Source organism: Pogona vitticeps, chromosome 2 (genome assembly GCF_051106095.1).
Source record: "Pogona vitticeps strain Pit_001003342236 chromosome 2, PviZW2.1, whole genome shotgun sequence".
Taxonomy (NCBI): domain Eukaryota; kingdom Metazoa; phylum Chordata; class Lepidosauria; order Squamata; family Agamidae; genus Pogona; species Pogona vitticeps.
In genome coordinates, this window is record NC_135784.1 from 21,492,514 (window position 1) to 21,516,003 (window position 23,490).

The following is a 23,490-nucleotide window of genomic DNA, read 5'->3' on the forward strand; positions in this document are numbered from 1 at the left end:
GCCGGGATGGTTGTGAACGACGATGCTGGCCACGCCATTGCAGTTGTGACCGTTTGACGTCCACATGGTCTCCAGTCCCAACTCCTGTGCAATGGCCACACTGGGGTGTCGACCAAGGACGGGGAAAGCTTCAAAAGAGGAAGCCCGAGTTGCCGACAAAAGGGCTTGGCTTGCACTGCGTCCTGTTTGCCCTTTTATGTTCTGTCACCAGAGACGGGGCAGCTGCCCTGCTTAACTCTGTCAGACACGATCTGCTTGCTTCTTCTTCTTCGGATCCCACCCACCCTCAGCCGTTTTCAGTGTGAAACGAGGTGTCCCACTTCATTTATACGAGAAGTGGGAGAAGCCAGTTCCCGTGGTTTATATCTGTTAATCAGAGCGAGTTTGTACTACAGCGTCGAGCATTCCCCGCCCCCCCGGCAGGACGCAGGCCGAGCCCACTTAAACAAAATATATAAACTGGAACCCCAAAAAGTAATTTTTCCCCTCAGGCTGTGTGTTATTCAACCTGCCAAATGGAAGGGAGAAATCTAGCCCTCGTGGGCCCCTTCCAGAGAAAAGCAAATTTTGTTCCGAATGTTACCTGGTGTGAAATGGAGAATTTCTGTGAGGTGACATACTCTCTGTAAAAAAAAGAGGCCTGTCTCTTTGGTCAATAAAAAATTTGAATATTCCATGAAAATGTGGTGATTCAAAAGGTTAAAATGGGCCCATTCTTGTTCTCAATATTTTAGAACTGTAGAGTTGAAAATATACTCCTAGGTCATCTAGTCTGACCTAGGAACCAACAGCTACAGCAGCCCTGAAAGATGGCTAACCTCTGTTTAAAAAAAACTAGAATGAAGGAGAATTTATCCTTTTTCAATAGCAATCCATTCCACTATCCACCAGGAAGGTCTCCCTTATGTACTGCTGATATCTCCTTATAATTTGAATCTGTTGCTTTCAGGCCTACCATCAAGAGCAGCAGCAGATAATTATATTCGAACTGGAGAGCTGGAAGGGACCCTCAAGGTCATCAAGTCCAGCCCCTGTCAAGGAGGCCAAGTGGGGAATCGAAATCCCAACCTCAGATTCCATAGCCAGAGACTTAAACTCTTGAGCTATCCAGCAATTCTGGATATACCGGGACCATCTTCGATATGGGAGCCCTTCAGATATTGGAGGATATCAATCAATCCCATTACCATCCTGACTTCCCTTCTGCTATCAAAACATCCCCAACTCATCTATATGTTGAACCCTTCCTTTTGTTCTCCATTCGTCCAAGTTATTCGGGGTGGCACATCTGGTCCTGGGAAACTACCACATGATGACAGTCTAGGACGATGGGGCCTTAGCTCACCTGCCATATAAAGATGCCAGCTTTCCCAATGTATCTTTATTTTCAAAAGGAGCAGAACATGCAAGTACTGTATAGGCAGGCAAAGTGTGAAGACAAAAACAGTATCCTTGCTAATTGCCACAAGTCAAAAAATTCTTCAGGGCACAAAGTTGCAGTCAAAAGTTTGGCCGAAGGAGATGGTTTCTTTCCCTGTTTAGTTCTGCGGTTCTTTCTTGGTGCAGAACTTTGAATTTCTGGTAAAATCCCTTTGTTCTGCACAGCAGAAGTACAGAGATTTGCAGAAGAGAAGGGCTTCTAGTTCTCCAGAGGATCCACCCCTTTCTTATGAAGTGGCCCTTAAGGTCTCACTCTGACCCATTTGTAGGAGAAAGAATAGAAACCTTTCATTACTTACAGTTGGGAACAGATCAACAGCAAATTAAACCGACTGACTGAACACCAACTGAGAACTAAAAGGGGGTAAACATGGTTTTCTATAAATGCATGATGAGGTGATACCTTTATTAGACCATTGCAAAAAAGATATCAAACAAAAATATCAAGCAAACAAGCAGTTAGCTTTCGATGATCTTCAGGCTCCGCACCAAGTTCAGAAATTTAGATACTGTACTTTCATTAAATCACCAAGGCTTGAGTTTGCAAAACAGATCTATGCATGTGTGAGCCTTGCACCTGTTTAGTTCAACCGGGGGGGGGAGGGGAGAAGGGCGGGAAGGTGCAACGGGGGCAGGCTTTTCTTCTCCGAGGAAGAGGAGGAAGTGGAAGAGGAGGACGAAGGGGAGAGAAAAGGCGGGAATTCCGCAGCAGGGAAGAGCCACCGCCTCCCCATCTCCAAAGCCCAGGAAGACGCCACCTTCCCGGTTAGGCTCGGAGCCACGAGTGGCCACCCAGACGAAGCTAAGGAGCCGAGATAGAGGAAGAGGCAACACTAGAGCAAGCAAGCAAACCGGCGGAGTCACACAAGCCTCCTCGTCGCGTACGGTAGGATCTGGGACCTTCCTTCCCTTGAGCTCTCTTGCTGGCTGAAGGAGGCGGTCGTGCCTGGAAGCCGCTGGCCCGGAGGTGGCCTTGGGGCTCCCCTTTGGATTCGCCCTCCCGCCAGTCCTGCATTTTTTGCCCTTTTTTCGGTCTCTTCCCCCACCCCCCGGAAACTCGGGCAGGGTTTCACAGAGATGTGTGGTTTTACCAGGACTGCGGAGGTGACCCCACTGGCTGAGGGGGCTCCCCAAGCAGCCTCCGAGAGAGTCAGGGCGAACAACAAGCTGGCCAGGCAGGCCACGGGGACTCGCCCTCTTCCACACGGTCCCTCTTCATCCTGATTTATGGCAACCATTTTGAGGGGATTCCAGAGAGAGAGAGAGAAGACTTAGAAGTGGTGGATACTTCCCTTCTTTTTTGGGGGGGGCCCTCTTGGGATGGCGCAGCTTGCCCGAGACCCCCCAGGCTGGCGGTTCCCGAAGGAGGCAGAGGGAGGATTCGAACTCCCAACCTCTGGCTTCTCTCCACCAGGGAGCTCTGCCATGGGACCCAGAATGAATCGTGATCGCTCAGTGGTTTAGGCCTCAGGGTGTGGTTGCAAGAGGTTATTTCCCCCACTGGGTTTCCTTGACAGGGGCTGGACTTGATGATCTACAGGTACCCTTCCCGCTATGCAGTTCTTTTTTAAATAAATAAATAAAGTAAGTAATAGAACCAAAAATTTACAGTGCACTACATTAAATCAACTTAAAGTTAAACAAAATTAACCATACTCTCATTTCTCAACCATGTGCCACCCTTCCCCTTGGGACCAGATGCATATTATTTATTGTTTTCATTCCACATTGCCCCTTTCTCTCCAAAAACACAGAGATTCTTCTCCCAGTCTATACCCCTTTCCTTTCTGAAACACATATGTTAAAAATGCCTTCCATTTTTCTTTAAAATCATAATCTTTCGATATTCCTGCTTTGATTTTCATTTTACAAATCAATTTATCATGAATGGCCATATTCCACATTTATTTGTACCATTCCTCAACATTAACTTGGTTATGACTTTTCCAATTCTTTGCAAATCTTAACCTTGCCACAGACATCGTTATGATAATTAATTCCTTTCCTTCTCTCTTCGTTTGGTTATTATTAACCATGTTCAACAAGGGAAGTTATGGAAGACATTTCTATCTCCACACCAATTTTTTCCCTAGTCTCTTTAAAAATCATTATCCATTCCTTCTTCCTTATTTTGCAAGACCACCACGTGTGTAAATACGTACCTTTTTCCTTTTTTCACCTTCAGCACAGAGATCCTACATTTATATGTAACCTATTCAACTTCACTGGTGTTCAAGATCATATCTCTACACTACTTCATAACAATTTTCCTTAAACCTTACAGACATATTATTCATTATTTGTTAATAATAATAATAATAATAATAATAATAATAATAATAATAATAATAATAATAATAATAATAATAATTTATTGTCATTGTAAGTATATACACATACAACGAAATTCACAGACACAATTTATTCCAATATATCTGTGAATTCAACTTCATGATTCAACTTCCCGATAATTTACTCTCCTCTTCCCCTTTAATTTCTTCCAGCTCTGAAGTTCTAAGATTACTATTATAGTTGTTATTATTTACCCATTGGATCATATACCTTTTCGCTGGTTGTTACTCTGTCTTATACCTTTAAAGTAGAAAATGGGGTAGATTTTTTTTATTTTTCAGAAATACTGTATTATTTTCCAAAGGCTATGAGGCTTCAGTTATTCTCTAAGATATTCTGCAACAGGAGATCTCACTTGCAAATATTGTTATTCTAGATTATAGAGAAAAGCAGTGAAGAAGGAGTGAGCTTATGGCAGAGGCAGGCCGTGGGGGAAGATGGCAAGAGGTCAAGAAGGAAGCCGAGAAGGGGCTCCAGCAGCGCTGGGAAGCCCAGTGGCAGGAGTTTCTGGAGATGCTGGAGTCCAGTTCTAGAAGAGGGGAGAAGCCCCTGATCTCCGAGGCTGCCCCATGGGATGATGCCAAGGCCTTCCTGGCCTCCTTCGAGGAAGTGGCCAAAGCCTGCCATTGGCCCAAAGAGGAGTGGGTGGCCCGGCTGCTGCCAGCACTGAATGGCATAGCGGAAGAGGCTTTTCAGAGCCTGGAAGCCGGAGACAGGGAGGATTATGGGAAAGTGAAGGCTGCCATCCTGCGAGGGGATGCCCTGAGGATGGAGGTGAGACGCCAGCACTTCAGGGACTTCTCCTGCCAGGAGGTGGAAGACCCCCGGAGGCTTCACAGCCACCTCCAGGAGCTTTGCCACCGGTGGCTGAGGCCGGAGAGACGCAGCAAGGAGCAGATCCTGGAGCTGCTGATCCTGGAGCAGTTCCTGGCCAGCCTTCCCCCGGACCTCCAGGGCTGGATCCGGGCAGGAGGGCCAGACACGTGTTCCCAGGCCGTGGCCCTGGTGGAGGACTTCCTCATGAGCCAGGAAGGGGCTGAGAGAGCAAAGTGGCAGGTGAGATCCTGTGTATTGCTTAAGAGAGCACAGAACGTGGATTAGGGTAACAAAATTTATAATACATCTTCTAAGCCAGTTTAATGTTATCTGTTAAGTGCCATTCCAAATAAGACGATGTTTGTTACTTTCAAAAGTTTTACTTGGTCTAATTGCTATATGTACGACTTTCTTTTCTCTATTTGTATTTTTGCGTGGATTGCCACTTTAGTAAATATGGGTTTTATTTATATATATATTTTAAAATATGGATACCTCACCTTTCTCTTCAAAAGCACCCAAGCCTTATAAAAACAAACCCTGGAGGCAATTTTCAAGAGATAATTGGGCAACGCTCTGTCAGATCGGCTTTGATTTGGATGCCCTTAGAGGCTCCTTCCCACTCCGTTATTCACAGATTCTGTGAAAAGCTACAAAACAACAAATGGTTAGAGTCTTAAAAATAGTTAAACAAGCATAATATTAATACTGGTAGAGACATGCAAGTTTTAAACAGTTTGAAAAACACATTGAAAACCCCCACAAAAACATTACAAACCCATTTCTTTCCCCCTCCCTCAAAGCCCTTGTAGGCAGCCAGTTATTGACAGAAAGACTCTGAATCGAAAGGTCTTGGCCTGCTTGCGGAAGGATAGCAAAGAGGGGGCCACTCTGGTCTCCAGTGGGAGGGAGTTCCAAAGTCTGGGAACACCCACAGAGAAGGCCCTGTCTCGTGTCCTCATCAGATGCGCCCGTGAAGGTGGTGGGACCAAGCTGAAGGCCTCCCCTGATGATCCTAAAACCCACACAGGTTGATATAAGGAGATACAATCCCAGGTAGCTTGGACTCAAGTCGCTTCGGGAAACGGCCCGGTACCCAGTGGAGTTACCGTAAAAGGGGAGTTATGTGGTCCGTTTAGCCACCAGCTCCACTTAAACATTTGGCTGCAGCATTTTGGAGCTTCTGAAGTTTCCAGACATTTTCCAAAAACAGTTCCACATAGAGCGCATTGCAGTAATCCAAATCGGAAGGAATTTAAGGCATGACGCCATGGCCAGATTAGACGTCTCAAGCTCAGACACCTTAGATCAGATCCAATAGAGAGAACATGTGGCTTATGGGCCACCAGTTGCCCATCTGAGTTTTGATATAGAGTAGGACCCAACTGTCTGTGCGTATCAATATCCATAGATCCGCTTATCCACTGAGTGAAAATATTAAATAAATTTAAAAACAAATATGTATTCATATGTATTTCCATGGTGTATTTACCAGAACTGGCCACTACTGAGAGCCAGAAACTATGGTACCGTTTGTAAAACATATGGTATTTTCCATGATTTTCCAACATCTACGGAGGTCGGGGCTTGGAACTGATCCCCCACGGATACCACGGTCTTCTTGTAGATCCATCTCCATGGGTTGGAGCCATCTTTAGATAGTAACAAGAAGGTTTCAAGGGTACCGTTATCCTTCCTCTTTAAACGGTTGCAGCTGGAGACTCAAACTGAAGGGATGCAAGGAAGATTTGCCATCCTCATGCCTATGGTCCTGCAAAATTATGAGAAAACTTATCTTTTTAAAAAATTTGTTCCATGGATACTTTCCAGTGGACTTCCTGCTGTCAGTTATATTGTTTTCCGTTGCGTTTTGCCTTCTTCTTCTTCTTTGTCTTCTTCTTCGTCTTCTTCTTCCTTTCTATGACAAAGTCTTACCTGAAAGGAAATGGCTCCCATTTTCCCCCATCTGTACAGGGGCTGATGGTTGCCAAGGAAACGTGCCCGTCTTTGCTCAAGAGCCACCAGGATCTGACCCAGCCAAGCAGTCAGACCATCTTCTGGGAAGTTCTTCAGGAGGAGGGCGAGACCATCAACTCTTTGGGTAAGGAGATTTTTGCTCTGGTCTCCTCCACATCTCTGCGATTGATTTGCCATTTGTAGAACTAAAGGAGGAAAAAGCAGATAAGCAAAAAGAAGAGAACCTCAGTTCAAATTCTGAGTCCATATACAGTAGGATCCTTTATCCACGTAGTTAGTATCCGCCGATTCACTTATCCACGGTCTGAAAATATTAAAAGAAAAATCCCCCAAATATTTGTAACTATAACATTCCCAGAACGTAGCGCTAAACCATGCTAGGTACATACCTTTCACTGTTACAATAGTGTTCACCATAATCTCTAGTTTTCAGCCTCCATTGGCGGGGGGAAGGGTGTCTTGGAACCAAATCCGCCTCTGGATATGGGAGTCATCCTGTACCTGAAAAGAACCAATAAATCCATGAGTTATATTCCTTTCCCAGCTGTTTTGCTTAAATTATAGCTCTTCTGTGGAAATTTCTTGGAAAAGCAACAATATTGACAGAGGAGTGAGATGATGAATATTACTCATCATCTTCTGGCTTTGCCTCACGCATCTTTCCCTTGAAGGCAGGATCTTGGCTCTTTTCACCCCTCAGCCCTTCGGTTTTGTTGGCTACCCCTGCCAGGACGATGAACTGTGTCAGAAATAGACCATATTCGGTCTCTTTCTCATTGTTGTTGTTAAGTAAGGAAACAGGTAGCAGAGAAGGATGGGAACCAGGTGGACTTGACAATGCCTGCTTTTTATTATCCTTAATTAGTTCCTTATTTTAAAAATAATGTCAGGGAGATCTTTTAAGTTGTCTTTTATTTTACCTAAAAAAGCATTATCAAAAGCATTGTGTTTGGCATCCTGTGATGCAAAAATCACCAAAAAATTAACCGAAATAACTGTGATTCCCAACCTTAGATCCCCAGATGTTCTTGGACTACAACTCCTAGAAGCCTTTGCCACCAGCTGTGCTGGACAGGATTTCTGGCAGCTGTAGTTCAAAAACATCTGGGCACCCAAGGTTGGGAACCCCTGCTCCAGAACCTTTCTCTGGTGTCCAAAGAATGAGCAAAATTATTCTTTCTTTGCAGATGACACGATGGGAAGGCAGGTCAAGATGGAGGATCCTCACTGGGAAAGAAATGAGCCGATGGATGTCCCCAGAACTGCTGCCCCGGCAAGCCAAGTGAACCTGCTGAAGAGAATTGAGATAGGTGAGGAAGAATGTGGATTGGAAGAGGGTCAGTCAGCAGAGAGAGATAAGGAACCTAATGAGTTCAGAGACCATCTTACAGATACAATATGCGAGCCTTCCAAAATGTCTACGAGGGAGGAAACACCCACAACCAACAAGCGCGGGCAAAGGTATCCTTGCAAATCAGAACCTGACAGGATCGGTACCAGAAAGAACCACAATGAATGTGTCACATCAGAAGAAGCAACATTCCAGGAAAATGTTTACTCTGATAAACAACAAATAGTGGTAACTGGAGAAATTAAACCAGAATTTTTGGAAAATGTGGAAAGAGATCATTTGGACATATATCGGTGTGATCGTCCAGAAGATGACCCTAAGGATTCTGTGAGTGGGGAAAGTCACAGAATTCAAAGTGAGGGAAGGCTGTTTGAATGTTCTCATTGCGGGAAAGGCTTCCCGCAGAGAAGAAATTTGATGAGCCACCAGAAATCTCATACTGGAGAGAAACCGTACAAATGCTCTCAGTGTGGGAAGTGCTTCCGTCAGAGAAAAAATTTGAATACACATCAACGGCTTCATACTGGAGCTAAACCGTACAAATGTTATCAATGTGGAAAATGTTTCAGCCTGGGAAATTATTTGAAAAAACACCAACGCATCCATACTGGAGTCCTAGCAAAACCACACAAGTGCTCTCAGTGTGGGAAGTCCTTCTACCAGAAAAAATGGTTGCTGGTCCATCAGCGGATTCATACCGGAGAGAAACCGTACGAATGCTCTCAGTGTGGGAAGTGCTTCAGTCAGCAAGGACACCTGATGAACCACTGGAGAATTCATACTGGGGAGAAACCATACAAATGCTCTCAGTGTGGGAAATGCTTCAGTCGTCAAGGACACCTGATGAGGCACTGGAGGATTCATACCGGAGAGAAACCGTACAAATGCTCTCAGTGTGGGAAGTGCTTCAGTCAGCAAGGACACCTGATGAACCACTGGAGAATTCATACTGGGGAGAAACCATACAAATGCTCTCAGTGTGGGAAATGCTTCAGTGATCAAGGAATCTTGATGAGGCACTGTAGGATTCATACTGGAGAGAAACCATATACATGCCTGGAGTGTGGGAAAAGCTTTGGGCGGAGCTACCAGTTGAAAAAGCATCGGATGATTCATACTGGAGAGAAACCGTAGAAATGCTTTCTTTCAGTGTGACAATCAAGGCTGCCAGAGCTAAATCTAGACTTATTGCTGCTCAGTTTTCGCTTGATCTAGGACAATATTCTAGCACTACCAGATCATCAAAATAAGCTTTGTTGGCCTCAGCAGATCTGATTTTGCTGCACTGAAGTAGAACTATTTCAAACATTTCTATGGATTTCAGTATCTCCTCGTGTTGCCGAATCCCAAGTTTCTTTTGCCCACATTTTCTTTTACATCTGAAGGATAGGAAACCTCTTTGGCTTTGCATCTGGCCATGTTAAGGATGAAGGCCGGGATCTATGCCCCTTCTAAAATCTCTTTTCTGTCCTTTAAAGGTGGTGGAATGAAAGGCCCAAATCATGGCAGTTCATCATTTCTGGCTGAAGGGCTAGAAATGAGCCAAACTGGTGTGGGAGAGGTATGTGTTTCTTTCTGTTGAGTCACCAGGGTATGCCCATTTTATTCTATTTTTGGATAACATGCATGCATGTTATCTAAAAATATTTGTACCCTATTTTTCCACTTAAGTGGGACCCAGGGCTGCTGACATTATTAAATGGCAATACAGTAGGACCCCTGTATCTGTGGGATCAGTATCTGTTTCACTTATCCACTGTTTGAAAATATTAAAAATATTGAAAGAAAGAAAATCTAGAAAAAACTATTTTCACATGTATTACCAGACCCAGCCACTAGAGGGCTATGCTATGGATACTTGCTAGTGAAGACTACGTAGTGTGGTTTCTGGCACCTTCTAGTCATAGAATCCTAGAATAGGGGCGTTGGAAGGGGCTTATAAAGCCATCAAATCCAACTCCCTGCTCGATGCAGGAATTCAAATCAAAGCAGATCTCCCAGGTGGTTGTCTAAATTTCTCTTGAACAACCCAATGCTGGAGCACTTGCCCCCTCTTGAGGTAACCAATTCCACTGTCTTACTGCTCTAACAGGAAGTTTTTCTTGATATTGAACGGAAATCTGGCTTCCTGTCACTTGAGCCCATCGTTGTGTGTCCTGTACTCTGGGATGATCGAGAACAGATCCTGCCCCTCCTCTGCAGGACAGCGTTTCAAGTCTTTGAAAAGTGCGATCCTATCACCCCTTCGTCTTCTTTTCTCAAGGGTAAAACATGCCCAGTTCTTTCAGTTTTTCCTCACAGGGCTTATAAAGACTGAAAAAGATCAAAGAGAAAAGCAAATTGAGACAGTCAGCAAAATGAACACCAACATCACATTCAAGGCAATAAAGGCACAACCATCCCTTTTAAAAGCCTGTTCAGAGAGCCAGTAACGAAGGGAAAGCTTGTTCAAGAAGCTGAAACAGTCGGTACGAAAGATAGACGTTTAGCCAGGGGCCCAGACAGCATATTGCAGTGAAAAACATTGGTGTCCCGTTTCCCCCACCATTTCCCTAAACATCGATTAATCCAATAACAATGGGTGACAATGTTATAGTTCTTTCTTTTTGAATTGGACGTGTTATGCTCTCTTTCTTGAGAATAAACTCTTTCTTGAGAATAAAATCTGATAGATCCAGTGGTCCTCTCTTTCCATCCCCACCCCGGTTTGCAGGACCAAAAAAGCCCGAAGGAGACCAGCCTGTTGTTGCAGGTTGTCAAGCTGAGTCTCTCCCAACCGGGCCTGGAGACCATGGCCTGGCATATTTTTCAGGAGGATGCTTCCGGGAACATGGAATCTTTGGGTAAGGAGCCCTTTCCTCAAGTCTCATGAGCCTCCACCCACCCAATGTGTCATTTGCAGGGCTGGAGAAGAGCCAACCAGCAGAAAGAGGAGGGACGTTTTCATATACCTTTGGAAATGACAAGCGTACAAAGGGGGTCGAATCTCTTTCCAAAGTGTAAAGCTTGGTTTGGCTAAAATGTGCCCCAGAAGACTACAAAGACCTCCAGAGGACTAGCTGTGTGTGGCCGAGATTGAGCTGGAGGGAAAACCACATCCCCCGGTTTCCCAGGCAGTTCGCTTTGGGCGAGGGCAGCTCACAAGCCTTCGGCTAACTCTCCGACCCCACGTTGGGCAATGGACACCAAAGGGACCCTCCCTCCTTTCTACTGTCAGCCCGGTGCCTGCCCTTCCACCCCAGGCAGGGCCCCATCGTCCAGCCCCTTCTTCTCCAGGGTCCCACTTGATGTCCCACTCTGGCCTCCTGCATCCTCAGGCACCTCTGCTGCGGAGTCTCCCAGTAGCCCCTAGGGGTGCGTTTTGTAGGTCTAAGGCAGACCGCCTCTGGGTGGCAGCTGAAGCATCCGCCTCCTATTCATGAGCTTTAAGAGGACAAGGAATGAGGACCCTTGAATATCCTGTATGGAAAACTCCTATAAAGTGGCACCTTGCTTTACAATTGCCCCGCATTACAACGAATCTGCTTTACAACAATCTTTTTGAAATCGCAATTGTGATCGCAAAACGATGGCCTACATGGGGGAATTTTGCTTTGCGATGATCGGTTCCGTGCTTCGGTAACCGATTCTTTGCAAAATGATGATTTTTCAACTGTTGATCGACGGTTTCAAAATGGCCACCGGTTTCAAAATGGCCACCGCCTCCGGGTGGCAGCTGAAGCATCCTCCTCCTACTCATGAGCTTTAAGACGACAAGGAATGAGGACCATTGGATATCCTGTATGGAAAACATCTATAACTCCCAGAAATCCTGGCCAGCACAGCTAGGGGTGAAGGCCTCTGGGAGTTTGAGTCCAAGAACATGAGGGGAGCCAAGGTTGGGAATCATTGATCTATAATACTGTTCTATCAGTTTTGGGGACCAGAACTGTATGCAGTACTGTATTCAAAAGGCAACCATACTAAAGGTTGTACGGTATAATGATGCAATGATGATGGCAGTTTGATTTCCAGTCCCTTCATTATCACAAATGTTGTCTCCTTGTCACAAACCTCAAGATCTTCTCTTTTTATGGCTTAGAATCATAGAATCTAGAAGGGGACCTTAGAAGGGGCCTAAAAGGCCATAAAGTCCAACCCCCTGCTCAGTGTAGGAATACAAATCAAAGGAGATCTCCCAGGAGGTGGTCTAAATTTCTCCTGAATGCCTCCAATGTTGGAGCACTCACCAGCTCTTGAGGTCATTAATTCCACTGTTGGACTGTTCTAACAAGTAGGAAGTTTTTGTCCTGATACAGTGGTGGCTCACTTAATGACGATAATCCGTTCCAAGAAAATCGCCGTTAAGCGAAACATCGTAAAGCAAAAATAAAACCCCCATTGAGACGCATTGAAATCAGTTCAGTGTGTTCTAATGGGCTAAAAACTCACCGTCCAACGAAGATCCTCCATGCGGTGGCCATTTTCGCTGACTGTATAGTGAGGAATCCGTCCCTCAACACAGCGGGGGGCCATTTTAATCACCCTCTGGCCATTTTGAAACCGCCAATCAGCTGTTCTAAAAACGTCATTTTGCGAGGAATCGGTTCTTGAAGCAGGGACCCGACCATCGCAAAGCTAAATTCCCCCCTTCAGACCATCGTTAAGCAGTTTCATCATAATGCAGGGCAATCGTAAAGTGAGGCACCACTGTACAGTATTCAACTGAAATATTACTTCCTGTAACTTGAGCCCATTGTTGCATGTCCTGCACTCTGGGATGATCAACAAGAGCTCCTGTCTTAAATTAACGGATCTGAACTTTCTCTGAAGTTGTGGGTTATGCTCTGTAACCAAGCGGACTGCAAATCCCAGAAGCTCTCGTCAGCATAGCTAGTGGTGAAGGCTTCTGGGGGTTCTAGTCCAAGAACATCTGGGAACCCAAGGTTGGGAAACAGGGTTGTATAATTTCAGAACCACAGGCCAAAATGGAGGGGGTTGACCTAAAGAAACACGAGAACCCAGGAAGGTGTGGAGGTTTGCGTGTGTGGAAAATAGGCAAAGAAAGAAAGAAAACCCTGGTAAAGAATCTTACAAAAAAGGAACCAGAGCATCAAATGAGTTTCTTCTCTTGTCTTTCTCTAGGGGATGGGAGGGGAAACCATGTCAAGATGGAGAATTCTCAATGTGGCGGAAAGGAGCCGGAGGACTCCCCCACGACAGCTTTGCGGATCAGCCCAGGGAATGTGCTGGAGATGACAGGGATGTGCGAGGAAGGAGGCGAATCCAGAGGGGAAGAGGAGAAGACGCCCATCGGAAGAGAGGAGGCAGGAGATGAGCGGACAGAAAGCCTGACAGGGGTCGTCTGCTAGCCTTCTGGACTACAAACAGAAAATAAAACGTCTGTGTTTCCCAGGCATGGTAGAAGATACTGCCACAGGTCCGAACTTGATACGATAGATCCCAGGGAGGACCACAGTGAATTCCCCATGTCAGAGGAAAATGTCCAGAAAAATTCATGCTCCCAGAGGAGGATAGTAGGAGAAAGTGCAATGGAATTTCCTAGTCTTGGAAAAGGAGATGATTTGAACATACACCACAATAGCCACACAGAAGTGAGGCCTACTGGCTCTGCCGAGTGTGGGAAGAACTTTAGTTAGGCGAAGTCACTCCAAAGAAATCAAGGAATTCGGAATGGCGATAGACCCTATAGCTGCCCTTCCTGTGGGAAATGCTTCAGTAAAAGAGTGTGTTGGATGAACCATCAGCAGCTTCGCACCGGAGAGAAACGGCATGAGTGCCCTGAGTGTGGGAAAAGCTTCACCTCCAGAGAAGTACTGACGAGGCACCAAAGGATTCACACAGGCAAGAAACCCCATAAATGCCCTGAGTGTTCCAAAAAATGCAGGGGATAAAGTGTCCGAGCGTCTGTGACTGACATTGACAGGTTCTCTCATCTGTGCTCAGGAGAACCCTTTGGTTTTTAACCAAAGGGCCATGGTGCGAATTCATTGAGAACATCTAATCAGAGATGGGCACTGTAGCAACCCCAGACCTACTGGAGTATCCCACCCTGTAGTTATGCTGCCACCAACCATTCGCTCTACCAAGTCACCCAGACCAGGAATGGATTTTAATAAACAAAAGAACAAGGTTTATTGAAAAAACAAACAGGGTAAATAAAAGGATCAGGTAAATAGGATACTGGAACTTGGTATAGTCCCAATCATACACATACAATCGATTGGTTCTCACGGAACACTTTAAGGTAACGCACAGACCCTGAACCTATCAGTTCTGGCTACCTAGATAGAAACCTGAACCTATCAGGTATGTACTATCTGACGAACAGTTGTACCCAGTCTGACCCACAGACTCCAACTCCACTTCTCCACGTCAGCTCTCCTACGATGGACTTCCCCCAAATATATATACAGTACAGCTCCTCCCCCCTGATGTCCCGCCTTCCACTCCCCATAGGATGGAACTTTCCCTCCAAACCCATGACAGACAGGTACCATCAGTGCTGTATGTGACAGGCACGAACCACCAATTCGTCCCCGTCCCCTCCGTGGAGGTGCCCCCTCAGAGGTAGCGCCCAGAGGAGGCAGAGCAGAGAAACCAGGCCGCTGTTTCTGACTGGGTGCCTCTCAGAGGGGGCGGGGCACTGAAATGTGGAAACCTGATTGGACTTCTGAATCAGCACGAACTGTCAAGCTGGGGGTTCATGCCCATCTCTACCCCTAACCCGACACTCTCTTAACTGGTCTGCAATCTGGTTCTTTTGCCACAAAATACCACCTTTCCAACTCTATTCTTTTCATGAGTAACAAGCACTCATCTCCACTCAAAGTGTGGCTACACTAGGGGAAAAACGTATTTGAATTGGGTTTAGTATGGTTTAAATCATTTTATTTTAAGTCGACTACATAAAAGTGCTGTTTTTTTTCTTCAGGAGTTGTGGCTTGTTTGTTTTTATCAGAAGCAAAGTATTTTACTGGGTTGGCAGAAGGTCGTTTATCTTAACTTGGAGTCAAGTTGATGTATTTTGAATCATTTTGGCATATGTGAACTCCTCTATCTGCGTAAATTGTGTCATGTTTATATAGAACGCTTGTAAACTGCTGCCTCGGAATCCTTTCTGTTTGGAAACGTCTCTCCTCTCAAACTGTTCAATGAACTGCAATTGAACAGTCCCTTCATGGACCTTGTGTTTCTGTCTGTGCCTCTGTCTCACTAACCTCGCTAGCGTGTGTTTCTCCTCCTGCAAGATTCTACTTGTTACAAATTGTATCGGTTGTTTCATGCTCATTGCCTCACAGCCACTCGTAGATGTTGCTTTGAGGTTTTATTAAAATATAATTTAATTTAATTTAACTTTTTCTTTCTAAGTGTGAAAGCCATTTATACCCTGAATTAATTAAATTGAACTGGAGTGCAAATATCTGATTGTAAATAAGCAATGGAAAAACCTATTTAGCTTTGTAAGGGTTTCCGTTCATGAGTAAATCTGTTTTGAATGAAATCATTTTAACTGCCAATCTTTTCTCCTTTAAACCTCAATGAATAAAAAGAGCTATGATGTTTTAATGTTACACAGTAAAAAGAGTCCCAGTGAACTTACTGTATGAAGAGCAACCTCCGTGCCTAAGTGCAGGTTAAAAAAGACCACTCAGAGAGGAATGAACATTGATGGAAGAAGGTCCTAACAGAGTGATGATTTATTTGGACATTTGAGTAGCCAAAACAGAAAGAATATAGTACAGAAGCCCCACCCCCTATCCACGGGATCCGTATCCGCTGATGCACTTATCTGCTGGCCGAAAATACTAAATAAAATACAGTACCCAGAAAAACCTATGTACAGTACAGTATCCTCAGTGTTTTAATTTCTGCAACATGGGGTTATTTTTTTTCATTCTGTCATTCTTATCTACTCAATGGGCTTTTTGCTGTCGGATGGCTGATTTCTCCTTTCCCGTGCATTATACATTTTAAGAGATTTTTTGTTTTAAAACAATCTGGAATAAAAAGAGAACATGGTGCTGGCTCTTTACTTCTCCTTTGTATGTGTGTTGGGGCCGGGATGGGTGTGCACGACGATGCTGGCCACGCCATTGCAGTTGTGACCGTTTGACGTCCACATGGTCCCAACTCCTGTGCAATGGCCACACTGCGGTGTCGACCAAGGACGGGCAAAGCTTCAAAAGGGGAAGCCCGAGTTGCCGACAAAAGGGCTTGGCTTGCACTGCATCCTGTTTCTCCTTTTACGTTCTGTCACCAGAGACGGGGCAGCTGCACTGTTTAATTCTGTCGGATACGAACTGCTTGCTTGCTTCTTCTTCGGATCCCGCCCATCCTCAGCCGTTTTCAGTGTGAAACGAGGCGTCCCACTTCATTTGTACGAGACGTGGGAGAAGCCAGTTCCCATGGTTTATATCCTGTTAATCAGGGTGAGTTTGCACTACAGCTTCCAGAATCCCCCCCCCCGGGGCAGCAGGACTCAGGCCGAGCCCACTTAAAACAAATTACATAAATTAGAAGCCCAAAAAGTATTTTTCCCTCAAGCTGTGGTGTTAACCAACCTGTCAAATGGAAGGGAGAAGTCTAGGCCTCATGGGCCCCTTCCAGAGGAAAGGACATTTTGTTCCGAATGTTACCTGTTGTGAAATAAGAGAAATTCTGTGAGGTCTCATACTCTCTGTTAAAAAAAGAGAGGCCTGTCTCTTTGGTCAATAAAAAAATTGAATATTCCATGTAAATGTGGTGATTTGAAATGTTAAAATGGGCCCATTCTTGTTCTCAATATTTTAGAACTGTAGAGTTGAAAATATACTCTGAGGTCATCTAGTCTGACCTAGGAACCAACAGCTACAACAGCCCTGAAAGATGGCTAACCTTTGCTAAAAAAAACTAGAGCGAAGGAGAATTTATTCTTTTTCAATAGCAATCCATTCCACTATCAAACAGCTGTTACCACCAGGAAGGTCTCCCTAATTTCTGGGTATTTTACTCTCCCTAATGTTGAAATCTCTTTATAATTTGAATCTATTGCTTTCAGGCCTACCATCATGAGCAGCAGAAGATAATTATATTCGAACTGGAGAGCTGGAAGGGACCCCTCAAGGTCATCAAGTCCAGCCCCTGTCAAGGAGGACAAGTGGGGAATCAAACTCCCAACCTCAGATTCCATAGCCAGAGACCTAAACTCTTGAGCTATCCAGCAATTCTGGATATTTATTTATTTATTTATTTATTTACAATATTTTTCAGCCGCACCATTGCCAGTGGCTTCTGGGCGGCGTACAACATCAAAACCTAAAAACATTAAAAACATTTTAAGAAACAGTATAAAATACCATATATTAAAATATTTCTTAAAACAATTAAAACATTAAAAGTAATTAATTAAAATGCTGGGTGAACAGAAAGGTCTTTGCCTGGCGCCGAAAGGCCAAGAGTGTCGGAGCCAGGCGGATCTCTTTAGGGAGGGTGTTCCAAAGTTGGGGGGCAACAACCGAGAAGGCCCTATTCCGACATGCCATCCCCTTCACCTCTTTCAGGGATGGCACCTTCAGAAGGGCCTCCTGGCCTGATCTTAGAGGACGGGCAGGCACATATGGATATACTGGGACCGTCTTTGATATGGGAGCCCTTCAGATATTGGAGGATATCAATCAATCCCATTACCATCCTGCCTTCCCTTCTGCTATCAAAGTATCCTCAACTCATCTGTATGTTGAAGCCTTTCCTTTTGTCTTCCATTCTTCCTACCTCCAGGTTATTCTGGGTGGCAAATCTGGTCCTGTGAAACTAACCGATGATGGCAGTCTACGAAGATGGGGCCCTAGCTCACCTGCCATATAAAGACGCCAGCTTTCCTAACGTATCTGTATTTTCAAAAGGAGCAGAACATGCAAGAATAGGCAGGCAAAGTGTGAAGACAAAAACAGTATCCTTGCTAATTGCCACAAGTCAAAAAATTCTTCAGGGCACAAAGTTTCAGTTAAAAGATTGGCCAAAGGAGATGGTTCCTTTCCCTGCTTAGTTCCGCGGTTCTTACTTGATGCAGAATATTGAATTTCTGGTAAAATCCCTTGCTCTGCACAAAAGTAGAGATTCGCAGAGGAGAAAGGCTTCTAGTTCTCCAGAGGGTCCACCCCTTTCTTATGAACTGGCCCTTAAGGTCTCACTCTGATCCATTTGTAGGAGAAAGAATAGAAACCTTTCATTACTTACAGTTGCGAACAGATCAACAAAAAGAAATGGTTAGAGTCTTAAAAATAGTTAAACAAGCATAATATTAATACTGCTAGAGACATGCAAGTTCGAACAGTTCGAAAAACACATTAGCCCCCCCCCACAAAAACATTACAGGTCTTGGCCTGCTTGCTGAAGGATAGCAAAGAGGGGCCAATCTGGCCTCCAGTGGGAGGGAGTTCCAAAGTCTGGGAACACCCACAGAGAAGGCCCTGTCTTGTGTCCTCATCAGATGCGCCCATGAAGGTGGTGGGGCCGAGCCAAAGGCCTCCCCTGATGATCCCAAAACCCACACAGGTTCATATAAGGAGATACAGTCCCAGATAGCTTGGACTCAAGTCGCTTCGGCAAACGGCCTGGTACCCAGTGGAGTTACCGTAACAGGGGAGTTATGTGGTCCCTTTAGCCACCAGCTCCAGTTAACCATTCGGCTGCAGCATTTTGGAGCTTCTGAATGTCGCCATGGCCAGATTAGACATCTCAAAATCAGACACCTTAGATCAGATCCATTAGAGAGCACATAGTGGCTTTATGGGCCACCAGTTGCCCATCTGAGTTTTAGATGTACAGGAGGACCCAACTGTCTGTGGGTATCAGTATCCGCAGATCCACTTATCCGCTGACTGAAAATATTAAAGAAATTAAAAAAACAAAGATGTATTTCCATGGGGTACTTTCCAGAACTGGCCACTAGTGGGAGCCAGAAACCATGCAACCATTTGTATAACATATGGTATTTTCCACATTTTCCCAGCATCCACGGGAGGGGCGGGGAGGGGCTTGGAGCTGATCACCCACAGATACCGTAGTCCTCTTGTATATCCATCTCCATGGGTCGGAGCCATCTTGAGATAATAGGGAGAAGGTTGCAAGGGTACCATTATCCTTCCTCTTTTAAACAGGCTTGCAGCTGGAGACTCAAACTGAAGGGATGCAGAAAAGATTCGCCATCCTCATGCCTATGGTACTGCAAAATTGCGAGAAAACTCATCTTTTAAAAAAAAATTGTTCCATGGATACTTTTTGGTGGACATTGGGCTGTCAGTTATATGGTTTTTTGTTGTGTTTTGCCTTCTTCTTCTTCTTCTTCTTCTTCTTCTTCTTCTTCTTCTTCTTCTTCTTCTTCTTCTTCTTCTTCTTCTTCTTCTTCTTCTTCTTCCTTTCTATGACAAAGTCTTACCTGAAAGGAAATGGCTCCCATTTTCCCCCATCTGTACAGGGGCTGATGGTCGCCAAGAAAACGCGCCCGTCTTTGCTCAAGAGCCACCAGGATCTGACCCAGCCAAGCAGTCAGACCGTCTTCTGGCAGGTTCTTCAGGATGAGGGAGAAACCATCAACTCTTTGGGTAAGGAGATTTTTCCTCTGGTCTCCTCCACATCTACTCATTTGATTTGCCATTTGAAGAAATAAAGGGGAAAAAAGCAGATAAGCGAAAAGAAGAGAACCTCAGTTCAAATTCTGAGTCCGTATCCAGTAGGACCCTTTATCCACGGAGTCAGTATCTGCAGATTCACTTATCCACAGTCTGAAAATATTAAAAGAAAAATCCCCCAAATATTTGTAACTATGACGTTCCCAGAACGTAGCGCTAAACCATGCTAGGTACAGTGGACCCTTGACTTACAGACGGCTTGATTTACAGACTTTTTGAGTTACAGACTTCTCTGGCCGCAAAATTTAGTTTTGACTTGCAGACTGAGATTTGACTTACAGACCAGAAAAAAACCAAAATGGAACAAAAATGGCCTGTTACAGGATTAATCGGTTTTCAATGCACTGTAGGTCAATGGAGACTTGACTTACAGACTTTTTGACTTGAGAACCGCCTTCCAATACGGATTAAGTTCTCAAGTCATAGCTTTCACTGTTACAGTAGTGTTCACCATAATCTCCGTTTTTCAGCCTCCGTTGGCGGGCGGGAGGGTGTCTTGGAACCAAATCCGCCTCTGGATATGGGAGTCGTCCTGTACCTGAAAAGAACCAATACATCCATGAGTTATAGTATATTCCTTTCCCAGCTGTTTTGCTTAAATTATAGCTCTTCTGTGGGAATTTCATGGAAAAGCAACAATATTGACAGATGAGTGAGATGATGAATATTACTCATCATCTTCTGGCTTTGCCTCATGCATCTTTCCCTTGAAGGCAGGATCCTGGCTCTTTTCACCCCTCAGCCCTTCAGGTTTGTCGGCTACCCCTGCCAGGATGATGAACTGCGTCAGAAATAGAATATTTTCGGTCTCTTTGTTATTGTTGTTGTTAAGTAAGGAAAGAGGTAGCAGAGAAGGATGGGAACCAGGTGTTGATCCCCAGATGTTCTTGGACTACAACTCCCAGAAGCCTTCACCACTAGCTGTGCTGGACAGGATTTCTGGCAGCTGTAGTTCAAAAACATCTGGGCACTCAATGTTGGGAACCACTGTTGCAGAGCCTTTCTCTGGAGTCCAAAGAATGAGCAAAATTATTCTTTCTTTGCAGATGACACGATGGGAAGGCAGGTCAAGATGGAGAATCCTCAGTGGGAAAGAAATGAGCTGATGGATATCCTCAGAACCACTGCCCCGGCAAGCGAAGTGAACCTGCTGAAGAGAATTGAGATATGTGAGGAAGAATGTGGATTGAAAGAGGGTCAGTCAGCAGAGAGAGATAAAGAACCTAATGAGTTCAGGGACCATCTTACAGCTACAGTATGCCAACCTTCCAAAATGTCTACGAGGGAGGAAACACCCACAACCAACAAGCGCGGGCGAAGGTATTCTTGCAAATCAGAACCTGACAGGATCGGTACCAGAAAGAACCACAATGAATGTGTCACATCAGAAGAAGCAACATTCCAGGAAAATGTTTACTCTGATAAACAACAAATAGTGGTAACTGGAGAAATTAAACCGGAATTTTTGGAAAATGTGGAAGGAGATCATTTGGATACGTATCGGTGTGATCGTCCAGAAGAGGACCCTAAGGATTCTGCGTGTGGGGAGAATCATCGAATTCTAAGTGAGGGAAGGCTGTTTGAATGTTCTCATTGTGGGAAAGGCTTCCCGCAGAGAAGAAATTTGGTGAGCCACCAGAAATCTCATACTGGAGAGAAACCGTACAAATGCTCTCAGTGTGGGAAGTGCTTCCGTCAGAGAAAAAATTTGAATACACATCAACGGCTTCATACTGGAGCTAAATTGTACAAATGTTATCAATGTGGAAAATGCGTCCGCCTGGGAAGATATTTGAAAAGACACGAAGGCATCCATACTGGAGGCGAAACAAAACCGTATAAATGCTCTCAGTGTGGGAAATCCTTCAACCAGGGAAAAGCTTTGCTGATCCATCAGCGGATTCATACCGGAGAGAAACCGTACGAATGCTCTCAGTGTGGGAAATGCTTCAGTCAGCAAGGAAACCTGAGGACCCACTGGAGGATTCATACTGGGGAGAAACCGTACAAATGCTTGAAGTGTGGGAAAAGCTTCGGGCGGCGCAACCAGTTGAAAAGCCATCAAATAATTCATACTGGAAGGAAACCGTACAAATGCTCTCAGTGTGGAAAGTGCTTCAGTCGCCAAGAACATCTGATGAGGCACTGGAGGATTCATACTGGAGAGAAACCATACGAATGCTCTCAATGTGGGAAATGCTTCAGTCACCAAGGAATCCTGAGGACCCACTGGAGGATTCATACTGGGGAGAAACCGTACAAATGCTTGAAGTGTGGGAAAAGCTTCGGGCGGCGCAACCAGTTGAAAAGCCATCAAATAATTCATACTGGAAGGAAACCGTACAAATGCTCTCAGTGTGGAAAGTGCTTCAGTCGCCAAGAACATCTGATGAGGCACTGGAGGATTCATACTGGAGAGAAACCATACGAATGCTCTCAATGTGGGAAATGCTTCAGTCACCAAGGAATCCTCAGGACCCACTGGAGGATTCATACTGGGGAGAAACCGTACAAATGCTTGAAGTGTGGGAAAAGCTTCGGGCGGCGCAACCAGTTGAAAAGCCATCAAATAATTCATACTGGAGAGAAACCGTACAAATGCTCTCAGTGTGGAAAGTGTCCAAGCCGTTGTTACTGACATTGACAGCTCCTCTCATCTGTGCTCAGGAGAACCCGTTGGTTTTTAACCAAAGGGCGATGGTGTGAAATCATTGGGAACATCTAATCAGAGATGGGCACGAACCGCCAATTTCTCCCCGTCCCCTCCAGCAGGTGCCAGAGGGTCGTTTATCTTAACTCTGAGGTCAAGTTGATGTATTTAGAATCATTTTGGCATATGTGAACTCCTGTATCAGCCTAAATTGTATCAGTTGTTTCATGCTCACTGACTCACAGCCACTAGCAGATGTTGCTTTGAGGTTTTATTAAATTTTAATTTAATGTAACTTTTTTTTCTAAGTGTGATAGCCATTTATACCCTGAATTCAACCGGAGTGCAAATATCTGATTATGATTAAGCAATGGAAAAACCTTTTTAGCTTTGTCAGGGTTTCTGTTTATGAGTAAATATGTTTTGGATCAAATCATTTTAACTGCCACTCTTTCCTCCTTTAAACCTCAATAAAGAGAAAAGAGTGATAGCTTTTTAATGTTACACAATAAAAAGAGTCCCAGTGAACTTACTGTATGAAGAGCAACCTTCGTGCCTGAGTGCAGGTTTAAAAAGACCACTCAGAGAGGAATGAACATTGTGGGAGGAGGTCCTAAGAGAGTGATGATTTATTGGGACATGTGAGTAGCCAAAACAGAGAGAATATAGTACAGTAGGACCGCCCCATCCACGGGATCAGTATCCGCTGATTCACTTATCTGCTGGCAGAAAATAATAAAATATCCAGAAATACTTACGTACAGTACAGTAGTATCCTCATTGTTTTAATTCCTGCAACATGGGGTTATTTTTCATTCTATCACTCTTATCTGCTCAATGGGCCTTTTGCTGTCGGATAGCTGATTTCTCCTTTCCCATGCATTATACATTTTAAGAGATTTTTTTAAAAAAATCTAGACTAAAAAGAGAAAATGGTGCTGGCTCTTTACTTCTCCTTTGTATGTGTGTTGGGGCCGGGATGGGTGTGAAGGACGATGCTGGCCACGCCATTGCAGTTGTGACCGTTTGACGTCCACATGGTCTCCAGTCCCAACTCCTATGCAATGACCACACTGCGGTGTCGACCAAGGACGGGCAAAGATTCAAAAGAGGAAGCCCGAGTTTCCGACGAAAGGGCTTGGCTTGCACTGCGTCCTGTTTGCCCTTTTACGTTCTGTCACCAGAGACGGGGCAGCTGCACTGTTTAATTCTGTCGGACACGATCTGCTTGC

The 23,490-nt window shown here is 44.8% G+C and overlaps 1 protein-coding gene across 1 annotated transcript; it reads left to right on the forward strand.

The window, feature by feature from the left end:
- The first annotated feature begins 411 nt into the window (after positions 1–411).
- Positions 412–22,246, forward strand: LOC110071026 (uncharacterized). The gene is given in 8 exon segments (XM_078386824.1): positions 412–2,326; positions 4,169–4,848; positions 6,583–6,709; positions 7,773–9,085; positions 10,650–10,779; positions 13,061–13,278; positions 19,395–19,521; positions 20,655–22,246. Coding segments are annotated over 7 exon segments (4,152 nt in total). The 5' UTR covers positions 412–2,326; positions 4,169–4,203.
- The last annotated feature ends 1,244 nt before the right edge of the window (positions 22,247–23,490 follow it).